Source organism: Microcaecilia unicolor, chromosome 13 (assembly GCF_901765095.1).
Source record: "Microcaecilia unicolor chromosome 13, aMicUni1.1, whole genome shotgun sequence".
NCBI classification, from domain to species: Eukaryota; Metazoa; Chordata; class Amphibia; order Gymnophiona; family Siphonopidae; genus Microcaecilia; species Microcaecilia unicolor.
In genome coordinates, this window is record NC_044043.1 from 27,053,137 (window position 1) to 27,068,873 (window position 15,737).

General features: G+C 45.6%; 1 protein-coding gene across 1 annotated transcript in view; it reads left to right on the forward strand.

Moving 5' to 3' along the window:
- TSPOAP1 (TSPO associated protein 1) overlaps nt 1-15,737 on the forward strand; it is an 864,237-nt gene that overhangs the window by 557,498 nt on the left and 291,002 nt on the right. Inside the window, exon 17 of the mRNA XM_030186055.1 lies at nt 1,546-2,136. Coding sequence (XP_030041915.1) covers nt 1,546-2,136 — 591 coding nt within the window. The remainder of the gene's footprint in view (nt 1-1,545; nt 2,137-15,737) is intronic.

Consider the following 15,737-nt stretch of genomic DNA (forward strand, 5'->3'; position numbering starts at 1 on the left):
CTGCCATGGCTCTGACACTATGAGCCGTGACATGACCCTCAAGAGTCAGCCCAGCCTGGGCGTAAGTGAAGGAAATGCAATCTACTAGCCAATTGGAGATGGTGCGTTTCCCGACAGCGACCCCTTTCCTATTGGGGTCGAAAGAAACAAACAATTGGGCGGACTGTCTGTGGGGCTGTGTCCGCTCCAAGTAGAAGGCCAATGCTCTCTTGCAGTCCAATGTGTGCAACTGACGTTCAGCAGGGCGGGTATGCGGTCTGGGAAAGAATGTTGGCAAGACAATTGACTGGTTAAGATGGAACTCCGACACCACCTTCGGCAGGAACTTTGGGTGGGTGTCGGAGTTCCATCTTAACCAGTCAATTGTCTTGCCAACATTCTTTCCCAGACCGCATACCCGCCCTGCTGAACGTCAGTTGCACACATTGGACTGCAAGAGAGCATTGGCCTTCTACTTGGAGCGGACACAGCCCCACAGACAGTCCGCCCAATTGTTTGTTTCTTTCGACCCCAATAGGAAAGGGGTCGCTGTCGGGAAACGCACCATCTCCAATTGGCTAGTAGATTGCATTTCCTTCACTTACGCCCAGGCTGGGCTGACTCTTGAGGGTCATGTCACGGCTCATAGTGTCAGAGCCATGGCAGCGTCGGTGGCTCACTTGAAGTCAGCCACTATTGAAGAGATTTGCAAGGCTGCGACGTGGTCATCTGTCCACACATTCACATCACATTACTGCCTCCAGCAGGATACCCGACGCGACAGTCGGTTCGGGCAGTCGGTGCTGCAGAATCTGTTTGGGGTGTGAATCCAACTCCACCCTCCAGGACCCGAATTTATTCTGGTCAGGCTGCACTCTGTTAGTTGTTCTTCGTAGGTCAAAATTCTGTTGTACCCTCTTCGTTGCGAGGTTAAATTGACCTGGATTCTTGTTTTGAGTGAGCCTGAGAGCTAGGGATACCCCAGTCGTGAGAACAAGCAGCCTGCTTGTCCTCTGAGAAAGTGAATGATACATACCTGTAGCAGGTGTTCTCCGAGGACAGCAGGCTGATTGTTCTCACCTACCCTCCCTCCTCCCCTTTGGAGTTGCGTTTGATCATTTTGCTTGTCATTCAACTGAGCTGGAACGGTCACGCACGGGCGGGAAGACGGCCGCGCATGCGCGGTGGGCGTGCCCTGCGTGCTGGACCGCCCGCAAAGTTTTCTTCCGGTTGGTGGGGGTTGCCGTGGACGTCAACCCCAGTCGTGAGAACAATCAGCCTGCTGTCCTCGGAGAACACCTGCTACAGGTATGTATCATTCACTGTGTGTGTTTTTGGTGAAAAGTCCGGAAAGGGCACAATTCCTCTCCTTGGCCCCCAAGGATAAAGTGCAATTAATGGATGCAGTTGCCTGGGATCTCAGCTTTCTGTGCACAGCATGTCTAATTTTTTAATTTGCTGGCCCACCATGATTAATTCTGAAGTGGAATCATTTCAATGTTAAATTCTTTAATAGTTATTGAATATTTTAGATCAGTAAAAAGTTTGCTTGGTTCTCTCCTTCAGGTACTTGAAGTTATTTCTCCAACTGCTGGGAGTGTCCTGGTGGGAATGGCTCACTTGGAATTGCTCCAGCTGTCCCATGAAGTTTCAGTCAGAACCATGTCTCCTCATGGGGAATCTGTGGATTCAGTACCAGCTCAGATCCCTTCTGCCTTTATGAAAGTTTCTGATTGCTACTCACAGGTCCTTGTTGCTTCCAGTCTCTATGAACTGTCATGTGGGGAATCCTCAGACCTTCAAGCTGCAAGAATTCCATCAACTACCTTAACATCTTCCTCTAATTTGCCACATAATGTGCCCACGGCCATTTCTAATGCAAAATTTGCAGTCAATACCTCTTCTAATTGTGGCATTTCAGTGGATACTTTGTCAGGCAAAGTCTCATCACATCTCATTCCTTCCTTAAATTCTTCCACAGTGCATTCACCTGATGTTAGCAACCTAGTGTCACGCACTTTGGGACGTGATTTAAAGGATGGATGTCACACGTCAATCCGAGAGCCTACAGCTAAAAATCTTCCTCCAGAGCCATATGAGGAAATAGCAGTACCCAAGATAACCTCAGAGAAAGATTCCAAAAAGCAAGGGATTGTGGTATGTGGCAACAAATTTTGTGGAAAACATTTTACAGTTCATAATTAGTAAAGCTTGTATGGCTGTGGCATATATTGTTATAAATGATAAAATTGGGTCATTTTAAAGCATGGTAGGTAAATGAACTTCTCTACCCCCTTTTCTCTCCCCTCCCCAAAAAGAAAGTTCTGGTTAAATCATTTCCCACAAATTCTAGAATGTAATATCATAATAGAATGACAGCCGAAAAGCCAGAATGCAAAGTATGCATTGGTAGCCGGATGGCCAGCTCATCATTCCCCTATCTGGATATGTTGAAATCATTAAACAACTGGATATTATACAATAAGGCCCTGAAGATCAAAGGTAAATGCAAACGCTAGAGGCCACTAGCACCCGCATTTACCAGCGTGGGATAATCAGAGGGGTCTGGTGTGATCGTGCCAGGGAATACCACAGAGCTCATTTAAATTATATTTAAATGAGCTCTTAGGTATTCTGCCCTAATGATCAGAGCACTGCGCTGTGATCGTACGGGCGGAACAGCACCTTAACCCTAACACCTAGCTGGTATTTGGGTTAAGACTCTTCCTTCCCCCTCCCCTTCCATACCAGGCAGTCCTAGCTGTCACTGTCAGACCTGGGGGTCCAGTGGAACCCCCATCCCTCCAGTTGCTAAGGCCTGCTCTGGTGCCCACCCCGGTCACTGACACGGGGATCTAGCATCCCCTCCAAACCCTGACCTAATCCCTTGACAGAAGAGAGCTCCCCTCCCCTAGTGATCTAGTGGCCCCGAACCCACCCCCTTCACTTTCAGATAACAGGGACAGGTCAGGATTGGGGGGGGGATAAACCATCAGGACCCCTGACGAATGGGGACTAGGGGGTCTGGAGGCCCACTGGACTTCAAGCCTGCATCTGTACTTTTAACAGGTCTGAGGGGGGGGGGGGGGGGGGTTCATAGCCCGGACCTGTCAAATCACTTCTGCAGCAGGATTGTGCCTTGGGCACATGCCCAGGCACAGTCATCCTGCAGAAATAGCCCGATGATCAAAACTAATAGCGTACATAAATTTTGATCATCGGGGGCATTGTTTGCCCATGCTGTTCTGGCGCTACTTTTACAGCGCTGTTTGGAACATCGTGGGGAACTGATCATGGGGACCTAAGTGAGCCTACTCAGGAGGTGGAACTGGGACTTAGATAGTGCCAGCAGGCACTGCTTAGTATGTATATTCAGTGCCAGTAATTGTCTGGACAGTGGCACTGAATATTCAGAGTAAGTAAAGTGCTGGCACTTAATCTTATTTCACTGACCATAGCTGACTGAAAATCCAGCCCTGGGTTTCTAAATTTGTGAAGATTTTTCTTTCTCAGGTCATGCCTCTGTCATCCATCTACTTTCCCATATACCGAACTTTTAAAGTTTTCTTTCTGTCGAAGGCTGCAGTTCTCCAAGATTTGTATCTTTCTCTCTTGCCATGTCTGTACACTTTTCTATCAGGATTTATTTTGTGGAGTAGATTTACCTCATGTTAGAGGGCAAATTATCAGCATAGAAACCAACTTGTCAAAAAGATTAAGGATGCTAAATCCAATGGTAATGACCCCTCCGTGGACAATGTTAGAGTTTGCTAAATATTGGGAGTGCCCAAGCACCTGTAAAACTGGCTTCTATGATCATCAACTCCAAGTGGTGCCTCTGCAATTCTAAGATGTCTAAAATGGATCATCACAAAGATTGCATTAGGTTCTCAATCCTGTCTTCAGGGGTTTCAGGTTATCCACAATGAATATGCAGTAAAAAGATTTGCATATAGTATACACAGTGCATTTAAATCTGTCTCATGTATGGATGTCTTGAAAACCAGATTGGCAAGATAAGTCCTGAAGACTGGGTTGTGAACCACTATATTAGATGTTCAAGCCTAGAGCATAACATCCCTAGTTATGTCATCTCCGCTAAGATGTCACCTAGTAATTCTCTATAGTAAAAAAATGCCATATTGATTAGAAGCAAAAATATGAACCAGATGCCACAGATCGGCCAAAAGAAATATTAGGAAAATGTCTTTTCTCCAACAACAAGCAGGACATCATGAGGTAAATATTCAGCCAGCAGCTGTGAGTTCTTTGCTGACCGCCGTTGGTATTATTGCTGGATATTCAGTGCCGGGCTATGTCGGACTTCAGCATTAAGTATTTGGTTTATGCGACACTGACTGATGTGGAATGACCTGCCGTGGCATTTAAAGGGGATACCCGACCATTATCTCTTCAAAAAGTTTCTAAAGACGTTCCTATTTTCAAAAGCCTACTCCCTACCGAGCCTGGCCATTTGACTCTCCTGCTGTTGGTTGGCAGGGGGACTCTGATCCACTGGCTCCTGCCGAACATTTTACCCCATCAATGTTTTCTCTGTCTATTTTGTCGTCCTATGATTTATCTTTCCTATTGTATTGTTTCATGCACTGTTGTAAGCCACATTGTGCCTGTGCTTGTGGGAAAATGTGGGATATAAATGCGCTAAAATAAATAAATAAGTTAAGTTGATTCTGAACTTAACTGGCCATGAGTTGCCGCATAAAGATAGGACTGTGTTTTATGTGTTAACTGGTTACCCTGGCCAGTTAAGTGCTAAATATCAGCACTTAATCAGCCAAGTGCTGACTCCACTCCTGGAATGCCCCCCAAATTGCCAGTTTTCACTTAGTTGCTAGCCGCTAATTTTCAGCATGATTATTGGTTAAGGGCTGCTGAAAATCAACGGATAGCCGCAAACATACAATTTAACCGGCTAGTTATATCATTTTTGAATATCAACATGCATATTTTCATATGTGTGTGATATCATCTGTTCCATTACGTCCCTAGGATCAGTCCACACAAATGAGTTGTGACCATCCACCTGCAGGTGGAGATAGAACTCTAATGAGTTTTGTCTCATAAGCTCCTGCGCTTAGCAACCAAGCCAGTATTTTCTATCTCCAGTAGGCGGGATAGCAGCTCCTGTGTGCTATGGTGACGTCTGTGTGGCCTCCTTTCCTGCTTGCAGGTTCTGTTGAGTTTGGGGTTGAGAATATTCTGTGCCTCAGATGTAAACCTAGTGGTCTAGGACCCTCCCTGCTCCCTCGTTTCACTTTCTACCTCTTTATCTCTGTCGTCCCTTCTCTTTTTCTCCTGCCTCTATTTAAAAAAAAAAGCAGCTACCGTGGTTCTTTTTGAGAGCACTTGTGCTGTGGAGAGATTGTGAGGCTTCATTGCCTTGGAGGTCACGACTTGCTGTTTATTTGAGTATATTTATTATTCTCTATGTCTGAGCCAATTAAGTCTTGTGCACCTGCGGAGATAAGCTTTTGGCTACTGGATCCTGCATGCTTTTACTATTGTGGACATGCTGCTTTTGCCTACTTTGGCCATCAATGTTCTGTCTCTGGGAGTTCAATCCTGTCTCGCTTTGATGGTGGTTTTGGCAGGCTCAGCGCCAACGGCTCCTGTGCTCTGCGAGGCTTCAGTGACCACTTTGTTAGCGGGTTCCTCGCCTGCTACCGTGTCCTGGGGATGTTGGTTTTGTGGGGATAGAAGTCTCTGCCCTGGCGTTTTCACCTGAATTAGTTCTTTTATTACATCATGCCTTTTTACTAAAGTCAGCTCAAGCTGTCTCTCCTTCTTCCCCTCGCATTACTTTTGAGGAGCAGCTTCCTAAAAAACTGAAACTTTCCATTTCATAAGATTTGGAGAATGCTCCTCCTCAGGACTCAGTGGCGGGTTTAGCTGTGTATTCTGACTGTCCTAATTCTGCTGATGGCCCTGACTTGGACATTTCAGAGGCAGATGGTGGGGATGATCCTTCTGTAACTGGGCAGTTCTTGAGAGCAGAGTTGCCTCTGTTGATCACTAAATCTATGCAGGCTTTAAACATTTCTTCCCCTGCTTCTCAGTCCTCTTTTACTGCTCCATCTATTATGTCATGTACTAAGAGACCTCCTATATCTTTTCATATTTATGGAGCTATGCAGGAGCTTATTGCAGCTCAGTAGGAGACCCCTGATTCTAACCTCCAGGTGGCTCGCAGTATGTCCAAATTATATCCCTTTTGCTGCCTGATTTAGAGCAGTTTTCTCTGCCTAAGGTAGATGCCCTTATTACGGCAGTTACTAAAAGTACCACTATCCCTGTTGGAGGTGGCACTGCATATGGATATGCATGTCCGCAAGCTTGAGGCTTTTTATTTCTGCTCTAGGGTTGGGTGGTGAATTACAGCAAGAGTCATCTCACCCCCACCCAGACCCTGGAATTTCTGGGAGTGTGCTTCAGTACCCAGGCGGAGAAGGTTTTCCTGCCTCAGTATCTTCAACTCAAACAGCAAATTCTCAGGCTTCTCTCTCTCTCTCCTGCCAGCTGGCGTGGGATTATGCTCAGGCGCTCGGTTCTATGGTGACAACTTTGGATGTTCTGCCTTGTGCAAAGTACCACATGAGGCCCCTACAATTGTTGAGCCTGTGGTCTCCGGTCTCGGGGACTAACGACCAGCTGGTGCCGTGGATGCCTCAAGCCAGGCGGAATCTGATGGTGGCTTCTCCCTGTGCAAATTCGGGTGGGGTTGCACCTACAGACTCCTAGTTGGTGTATTCTCACCTCCGATGCCAGCCTCTTCAGATAGGGAGCCCATTATCTCCACCACTCTGCTCAGGGCCACGTCAAGAGTGGAGGCATCCTGGTCCATCAGTAGATTGGAACTTCACACTGTCCGGAAAGCTCTACTAGCCTTTGCAAATCTTCACGGGAGGCTGGCATGCGTGCTCTCGTACAATGTACAGCCGTGTAAGCATCAACAGACAAGGAGAAACAAAGAGTGTATCTCTAGCCCAGGAGGCGCTTCTTTTTTTTTTTCAGTGGGTGGAATTGAACATTCCGATTTTTTTTTTTACTTTAAATTTTTATTGAAATAACATCTCAAACATAACAACGAGCCATTGGCTGAAGCACATGACAATGCAACAATTTAATTTTTATTTTAACATTATGCTTATAACCCTTTTATCCCCCCTATTCCCTTCCCCCCCCCCCATTAACCCCTCAACAACTGATTCCCCCAACATCCCAAACCCTCCTAAACCCCCTCAATATCTGTTAGATGAATCCATTCAGGTGCCTCTGGATTATATCTCCCCTTACGCTTATCAGTCAATTTTTCCAACTCTATAATGGTTTTAAATTTCTCAGCCCAATTACCTACAGTTCGCCCAGCGGGCTTTGTCCAATGCATTGCAATAGTGGTTTTTGCGGCAGCTAATCCCATTCTCTTGAATCTCTGTTGCCATCTGTTTCTCCTCTGGTTGCCCCACCCCAGGAGGCACCATTTAGGATCACATGGAAAAGTACCTTCTAGAACTTTAGACACGTAATGGGGCAGTTCGGCAAACTGAAGAGTAGCAAATCTCCTGGACCGGATGGTATTCATCCTAGAGTACTGATAGAACTGAAAAATGAGCTTGCGGAGCTACTGCTAGTGAAATGCAACTTATCCTTAAAATCGAGCGTGGTACCGGAAGATTGGAGGGTGGCCAATGTAACGCCCATTTTTAAAAAAGCCTCCAGGGGAGATCCGGGAAATTATAGACCGGTGAGTCTGACGTCGGTGCCGGGGAAAATGGTAGAGGCTATTATTAAAAACAAAATTACAGAGCACATCCGAGGACCTGGATTACTGAGACCGAGTCAGCACGGCTTTTGTGTGGGGAAATCTTGCCTGACCAATTTACTTCAATTCTTTGAAGGAGTAAACAAACATGTGGACAAAGGGGAGCCGGTTGATATTGTGTATCTGGATTTTCAAAAGGCGTTTGACAAGGTACCTCATGAAAGGCTACAGAGGAAATTGGAGGGTCATGGGATAGGAGGAAATGTCCTATTGTGGATTAAAAACTGGTTGAAGGACAGGAAACAGAGAGTGGGGTTAAATGGGCAGTATTCACAATGGAGAAGGGTAGTTAGTGGGGTTCCTCAGGGGTCTGTGCTAGGACCGCTGCTTTTTAATATATTTATAAATGATTTAGAGATGGGAATAACTAGCGAGGTAATTAAATTTGCTGATGACACAAAGTTATTCAAAGTCGTTAACTCGCGACAGGATTGTGAAAAATTACAAGAGGACCTTACGAGACTGGGAGACTGGGCGGCTAAATGGCAGATGACGTTTAATGTGAGCAAGTGCAAGGTGATGCATGTGGGGAAAAAGAACCCGAATTATAGCTACGTCATGCAAGGTTCCACGTTAGGAGTTAAGGACCAAGAAAGGGATCTGGGTGTCGTCGTCGATAATACACTGAAACCTTCTGCTCAGTGTGCTGCTGCGGCTAGGAAAGCGAATAGAATGTTGGGTATTATTAGGAAAGGTATGGAAAACAGGTGTGAGGATGTTATAATGCCGTTGTACCGCTCCATGGTGCGACCGCACCTTGAGTATTGTGTTCAATTCTGGTCGCCACATCTCAAGAAAGATATAGTAGAATTGGAAAAGGTGCAGCGAAGGGCGACTAAAATGATAGCGGTGATGGGACGACTTCCCTATGAAGAAAGACTAAGGAGGCTAGGGTTATTCAGCTTGGAGAAGAGACGGCTGAGGGGAGACATGATAGAGGTATGTAAAATAATGAGTGGAGTGGAACAGGTGGATGTGAAGCGTCTGTTCACGCTTTCCAAAAATACTAGGACTAGGGGGCATGCGATTAAACTACAGTGTAGTAAATTTAAAACAAATCGGAGAAAATTTTTCTTCACCCAACGTGTAATTAAACTCTGGAATTCATTGCCGGAAAATGTGGTGAAGGCGATTAGCTTAGCAGAGTTTAAAAAGGGGTTGGACGGTTTCCTAAAGGACAAGTCCATAAACCGCTACTAAACGGACTTGAAAAAATCCCAAAACCCAGGAATAACATGTATAGAATGTTTGTACATTTGGGAAGCTTGCCAGGTGCACTTGGCCTGGATTGGCCGCTGTCGTGGACAAGATGCTGGGCTCGATGGACCCTTGGTCTTTTCCCAGTGTGGCATTACTTATGTACTTATATAACCTATCCGTTATATCTTTCCAATAAGGTTGAATCAAACTGCACCCCCACCAAACATGAAAAAAAGTTCCCGTCTCCCTTCCACATCTCCAACAGCTATCAGAATCCTCAGGGAACATTCTTTTGATTCTATCCGGTGTATAATACCATCTGCTCAGCACTTTATACGCATTTTCTTTAATAAGCACACACACACAGGCTTTCTTGACTTCCACGCATACCCTCCTCCATTCTGCCTCCGAAACATCCTGATTCAAGTCCTTTTCCCATGCCTCCATATAGTTCATTTTCATAAAACTATGCCCCCTGAGGTGTCCATATATCCGTGAAATTCCTTTCCACCACTTATCCATATCCCCCCCATACTTTTTCCAATCCCTCTTGGTCTTTGAATTCCGCCCTGGCCCATTTCTCTGTACTAATAAAGTGTTTGACCTGCATATATGCATATAAATCGGACTCTACTAATCCATAAATTTCCTGTAGTTCTTCAAATGTCCATATTCTACCCTCATCTAGGCACTCATGTAACCGTATGAGCCCTTTTTGAAACCAATTTTGGAATACCTTATTTTCCCTTCCCCCCTGGGAACCCAGGTTCCTGTGTGAGCCATGCATATGTAGATCTATTCCCTGTCCTTCTTACCTTCCTTTTCAACCTCCCCCACACCGTGAAGAGATGAGATACAAAAGGATTCAGCGTAAGGCCCTTATATGTCTGCTCCGGGATTGAGACCCACAGCACACCATCTAGCTTTCCTTCCCTAACAAAAATTTGCTCCAGCCTAGTAATTGGAGATAAGTCTACTTTACTCCACTCCCCTATCTGTTTTAATTGGGCCGCCCAATAGTACCACTGCACATTTGGCATCCCTCTCCCCCCCTCTTCCACCTTCCCCCATAAGATTTTTTTCGACAGCCTAGCCGGCCTACCCGCCCACACAGAAGTCCTTATATCTGACTGTAGTTTTAAAATTTCCCCTCTGGGTACTAATATTGGCAGTGTCTGGAATAGAAAAAGCAGTCTGGGTAAAATGTTCATTTTTACTACCGCTATTCTCCCCCACCATGACAACCAATTATTCTTCCATTTAATCAAGTCCCGTCTTACATCCCTGAGCAAAGGCGTATAATTTAACAAGTAGGATCTTTTGGTATTATAATTCCCAAATATCTAAAACTATGATTCGTCATTTTAAAAGGGAATGCCTGTTTCAGCTGCTCCAACTCTGCCTCTGTGCTAGTAATTCCCATCATCTCAGATCTATCGTAATTCACTAAAAACCCCGCCACGTTACCGTATAGTTCCAGTTCCCTTATTATAATAGGCAGTGTCAGTAATGGTTGGGAGCACACAAAAAGAAGTCCAAATCTCCCGTGAAAACAGAACAAAACACAAAAAAGGCGGAAGATAAACCAAAACAGACCAAAAACAAGGGAGTAAGAGCGCCAGAAAAGTTTAATAGGACCCTACACGGTCCGTGTTTCGGCCAACAGGCCTTCCTCAGGGGTCGCTTGGTCCTAGCGACCCCTGAGGAAGGCCTGTTGGCTGAAACACGGACCGTGTAGGGTCCTATTAAACTTTTCTGGCGCTCTTACTCCCTTGTTTTTGGTCTGTTTTGGTTTATCTTCCGCCTTTTTTGTGTTTTGTTTTTTTAGTAATGGTTGGGATACATAAAAGAGAATGTCGTCTGCAAACAGGGCAATTTTATGCTCATGACCCCCCCAATTTAACTCTTCTAATGTCTCTGAGAGTCCGTATTCTCAAAGCCAGGGGTTCAATGGAAATAGCAAATAACAGGGGAGATAATGGGCAACCTTGTCTCGTTCCTCTTGCTATTGGGAAATACTCTGAGTACCCTCCATTCACTTTTATAAGCGCCACTGGGAATGTATACATACCTTTTACCCATTCTAGAAATGCGCCCCCCCATTCCCATAGCCCTCATCAGTTCCCACAGGTATTCCTACTCGACCCTGTCAAATGCTTTCTGTTCATCCACCGCCAGCAGTGTCAGTGAATCTCCCCTCCTCTGTGCCCCCCATGTAATATTCAAAGTGTAGCGAATATTGTCTGCCACGTGTCTGTGTGCTATGAATCCTGATTGGTCCTCGTGAATTATGTGAGGCAGCACTCTCCCCAAACGATCTGCCATAACTTTGGCTAAAATTTTTACATCGATATTCAGCAGAGATATCGGTCTATATGATCCACACACTGCTGGATCTCTCCCTGGTTTTAAAAGGACCGATATCCCCGCTTCCCTCATACTGGGAGAGGCTCCTTTACCCCCCAAATTTGCATTGCCCACCCTAACTAATAATGGTGCCAGTTCCTTCCCAAATACCTTGTAATATTGCCCTGTATATCCATCGAGGCCAGGGGCCTTTCCCGGTTTTAACCCTTTAATGACCCTAAGAACCTCTTGCGTTGTAATTTCAGCCTCAAGCTCAGTCTTTTGCAGTCCTGTAGTTTGTGGTATATCTAGCTCTTGTAAATATTCTCGCATCTTTCCTTGGGACACCACCTCCCCTTTAGAGTATAGTTTCGTGTAAAAATGAACAAATTGTCTGCTTATGTCCTTATCTTGGTGCAATATTTCATCCCGAGCACCTTTAATTTTTATAATCGTATTTTTCACCTGTCTTTGTCTCGATCTTCTCACTAGCATAGTACCCGCTTTATTGCTAAATTCAAAAAACTTTTGTTACATCAATTTTCTAGTATATTCCATCTTTCTCAATTGTATTTTTTGCAATTCTGCTCTACAATCTACTAATTTTTTTAATGTCTGCGGGTCTGCAGTAGCATGGTGTTTAACCTCTAATTGTGCCAGTGTCTTTCGTGTATGCAGCTCATGTGCTTCCCTGTCCCTCTTTTTTTGCGCACCCCTTTGTATAAGATGCCCCCTAACTACTGCCTTGAGGGCATCCCATAAAATCCCTTCCGTCACCTCCCCATTGTCATTGATTTGAAGATAATTTTTATTATATTGCATACATCCTGACAATCTTTTTCCTCCACAATCAAAGTATCACTCGACCTCCACGCTCCTTTCCCAATTTTCCCACTATTACCCACACAGGCGCATGATCAGAAGCATGTATACTTTCAATCTCAGTTTCTTTTATAGCCCCCCACAATGACCGGCTGCACCAGATTGCATCTGTCTTAGTGTATGTGTTTTGTGCATGAGAATAAAATGTGTAAGTCCTCTGTCTGGGATGTTGTTATCTCCAAACGTCCACCAGGTCTAATTCTGCCATTAGCTTAAGAAACTTCCCCTATATTGCTTAGTTCCCTCAGCTCGTCCCAGAGAGTGGTCTAAATTTGAGGCTGTGAAGTTGAAATCCCCCCCCCCCCCCCCCCAGTATTATGTGACCTTTTCCAAATGCACTGAGTTCTGGCCTGATGGACTCAAAAAATGCACCCTGTCCACTATTAGGGCATATATATTAACCAGAGTAATGTGTTGCTCTCCTATCTTCCCTCTTACCCTTTGAAAATATCTTCCTGAACAAATCTAAGATGTGCTTTAACAAAGATGGCAACTCCCCCCGTTTTCCCCCCTTAGGGTCTGGCAACAGAAAGCAGTCACCCAATTGTTTTCTTCTAAGCAGGTGTTCATCTTGTTTCCTTATGTGGGTTTCCTGTAACATAATCACATCCCATTTTAGCCAGTTCAATTCTTTAAATACAATGCTCCTTTTCCCAGGGTTATTCAGACCATTGACATTCCATGTTCCCACCTGTAGCCTCCCCCCCCCCCCCCCCCCCCCCCCCCCGTATCTGGCTCTGTTCCCTCTCTGCCAGATCAGTCCCTGAGGAATTGAGCCATCGCCAGAGAGCTGCCCCTCTGATATCCCTTCTCATTCGCTGCCCCCCTGCTTATATACCTCCTATAGTACTACTACTACTATAAATCACTTTTATAGTGCTACTAGTCGTACGCAGCGCTTTGCAATTGAATATGAAGAAGAAAGACAGTCCTTGCTCAAAAGAGCTTACAATCTAAATCAGGACAAACAGACAGGACCAAAAAGGATAAGGGAAGGACAGACAGAAGGACACACAAGGATAAGATAAAAGTTACAAGTAACCAAACATCCTGTCACTTCCCTCATATAGTTATCAACCTTCAGTCAATAGATAATATTATTATCCTGTGAGATCTAATGTTGTTCCAGCCACCATGATCAGTCCACTTCACTGGCTTCAGATCTGCGGCTATCCGCACTCGGGGACCCTCGCCCCTTCGCTCCACGCGCTTTGTTCCATCCCTCTTTACTGTTCTTAGGACTTGGTATCCACTGCTTGTCTGTATGTTCCACTGTGTTTGGCAAATCTGTGCACTCCATCTCCTTCAACAACTTCCAAGCTCCTTCAGTAGACAGGAATCTCCGGGTCTTATTACCCACTGTGACTTGCATGCCCAGGGGATAAAGCCACTTATATCTCAGTCCTCCTTTTTTCAGGTATCTGGTGATCTCCTCTGCAGTGTCTTTCTGGCCAGATCTTGAAATATCTGGGGTTTATAATTCTTCCAGGCAATCTCACCCAGTCCCTGGGCTTTTCTCCAGATTGCCTCTTTTACTCCAAACTCATGAAAACAAACCACAATGTCTCTAGGCTGTCCTCCCCTTTGGGGACCTAGACTGCAATGGGCCTGATCAATTTTAATGCTTTTGGAGTTTTGCTCTTCTCCTCCTGTATTTCCCAGGTCCATAATAAAATTACACAGGTCCTGAATTACTTTCACCACATCCTTAAACTCTGCCTCCTCTGGGATCCCTTTAAATCGCAAATTGCATCTTCGGGATCTGTTTTCTAAATCCTCCAACTGCAATTCTAAGTCTCTTCTGAGCTGCTGTTCTGCTTTAAGATCTTTCTGCAGGTCCTACACCTCCTCTGCCATATTTTCCACCCTCTCCTCTGTCTCTGCCACACGGTTCCCAATCTCCTTCAGCTCCTCATGCAGCACTGCAACTGCATTTTGGATACTGGTTCTTGTGGCCACCATTTCAGCTTTTAAATCTTTAAACCAGCGAATAAACGCTGTCTTACCACAGTCAGCCTCTTCCTCTGTTGGTTCCTAGATTTCAGGGTCTGACTTCGGAGAGGGGACGGCGGTAGAACGAGAGGACATGAAATGAGATTGAAGGTGGGCAGACTCAAGAAAAATGTCAGGAAGTATTTTTTCACGGAGAGAGTGGTAGATGCTTGGAATGCCCTCCCGCGGGGGGTGATGGAGAGGAAAACGGTAACGGAATTCAAACATGCGTGGGATAAACATAAAGGAATCCTCCTGAGAAGGAAGGGATCCCCAGAAGCTTAGCCAGCGGTGGGAGCAGGGCTGGTGGTTGGGAGGTGGGGATAGTGCTGGGCAGACTTATACGGTTTGTGCCAGAGCCGGTGGTGGGGCGGGTGGTTGGGAGGTGGGGATAGTGCTGGGCAGACTTATACGGTCTGTGCCCTGAAAAAGACAGGTACAAATCAAGGTAAGGTGTACACAAAAAATGACACGTGAGTTTATCTTATTGGGCAGACTAGGTGGACCGGACAGGTCTTTTTCTGCCATCATCTACTATGTTACTATGACTCAGAATCTCCATCAGCCATCTTGGATCCTCTCAAGCTAGTTTGTGGCCCAGCACACTTCGAGGATCCGGATCCATCCGGCAGGTATTTAAACTTGGAGAGTCTTCTTCTCGCTGCCATGCTTGTATACACTACAGGAGCCTCTGCACTCACAAAATCGCCACGTTTTACGGGGTTACAGCACTTGTTTACTCTGTTCTCTGCAGAGCTCTGAAATCAGGCTGCCAACCCTTAGCGATGACGTCACTTCCTCTCCATTCCGACGATTTTAGCATTTCACGTAGTGGGTTCACTGAACTCGCAAGTGGATTTCCTCAGCAGAGTGTTTCTGGACCTGGGGGGATGGCAACTGTCATTTTGCCTCATTTCCATACAGTGGGGCATTCCAGTTTTGGACCTCATGGCATCCAGACTCAATGTGCAAGTACACAGATTCTACAGCCGCTTCAGGAAGATAGACCCCTTTACTTGTTTCCTCTTTTGTGAAGGACGTTGCACAGGATTGCACATCATCCCAGGAAGGTCGTTCTTGTAGCTCTGGACTGGCCCAAATGTCCTTGGTATGTGGACCGCATCTGTCTTCAAATCACTCGCTCCTCGGTTGACTCCTCCTCCACAGATGGGCTAATTGCACCAAGGTCCAGTACTTATGGAGGATCCCTTCCGCTTTGGTTTTACGGCCTGTCTCTTGAGAGGGCACGATTAAGGAAGAAGGGTTACGCGGTTGATGATGTTGCTATCTTGCTGCAAGTCCGAAAGCGGTCCACTTCTTCTTACTCTAGAGTGTGGAGAACTTTTGAGAGTTGGTCTGCATTTCTCCATTTCGTGTTTCCTTGTCTCAAATTGTATCCTTCCTTCAGGAGGGATTCATAAAAGGCTTGTCTGTCAATTTGCTCAAGGTTCAGGTGGCAGCATTGGTGTGTCATAGATGCAAGGTACAGAATGCCTCA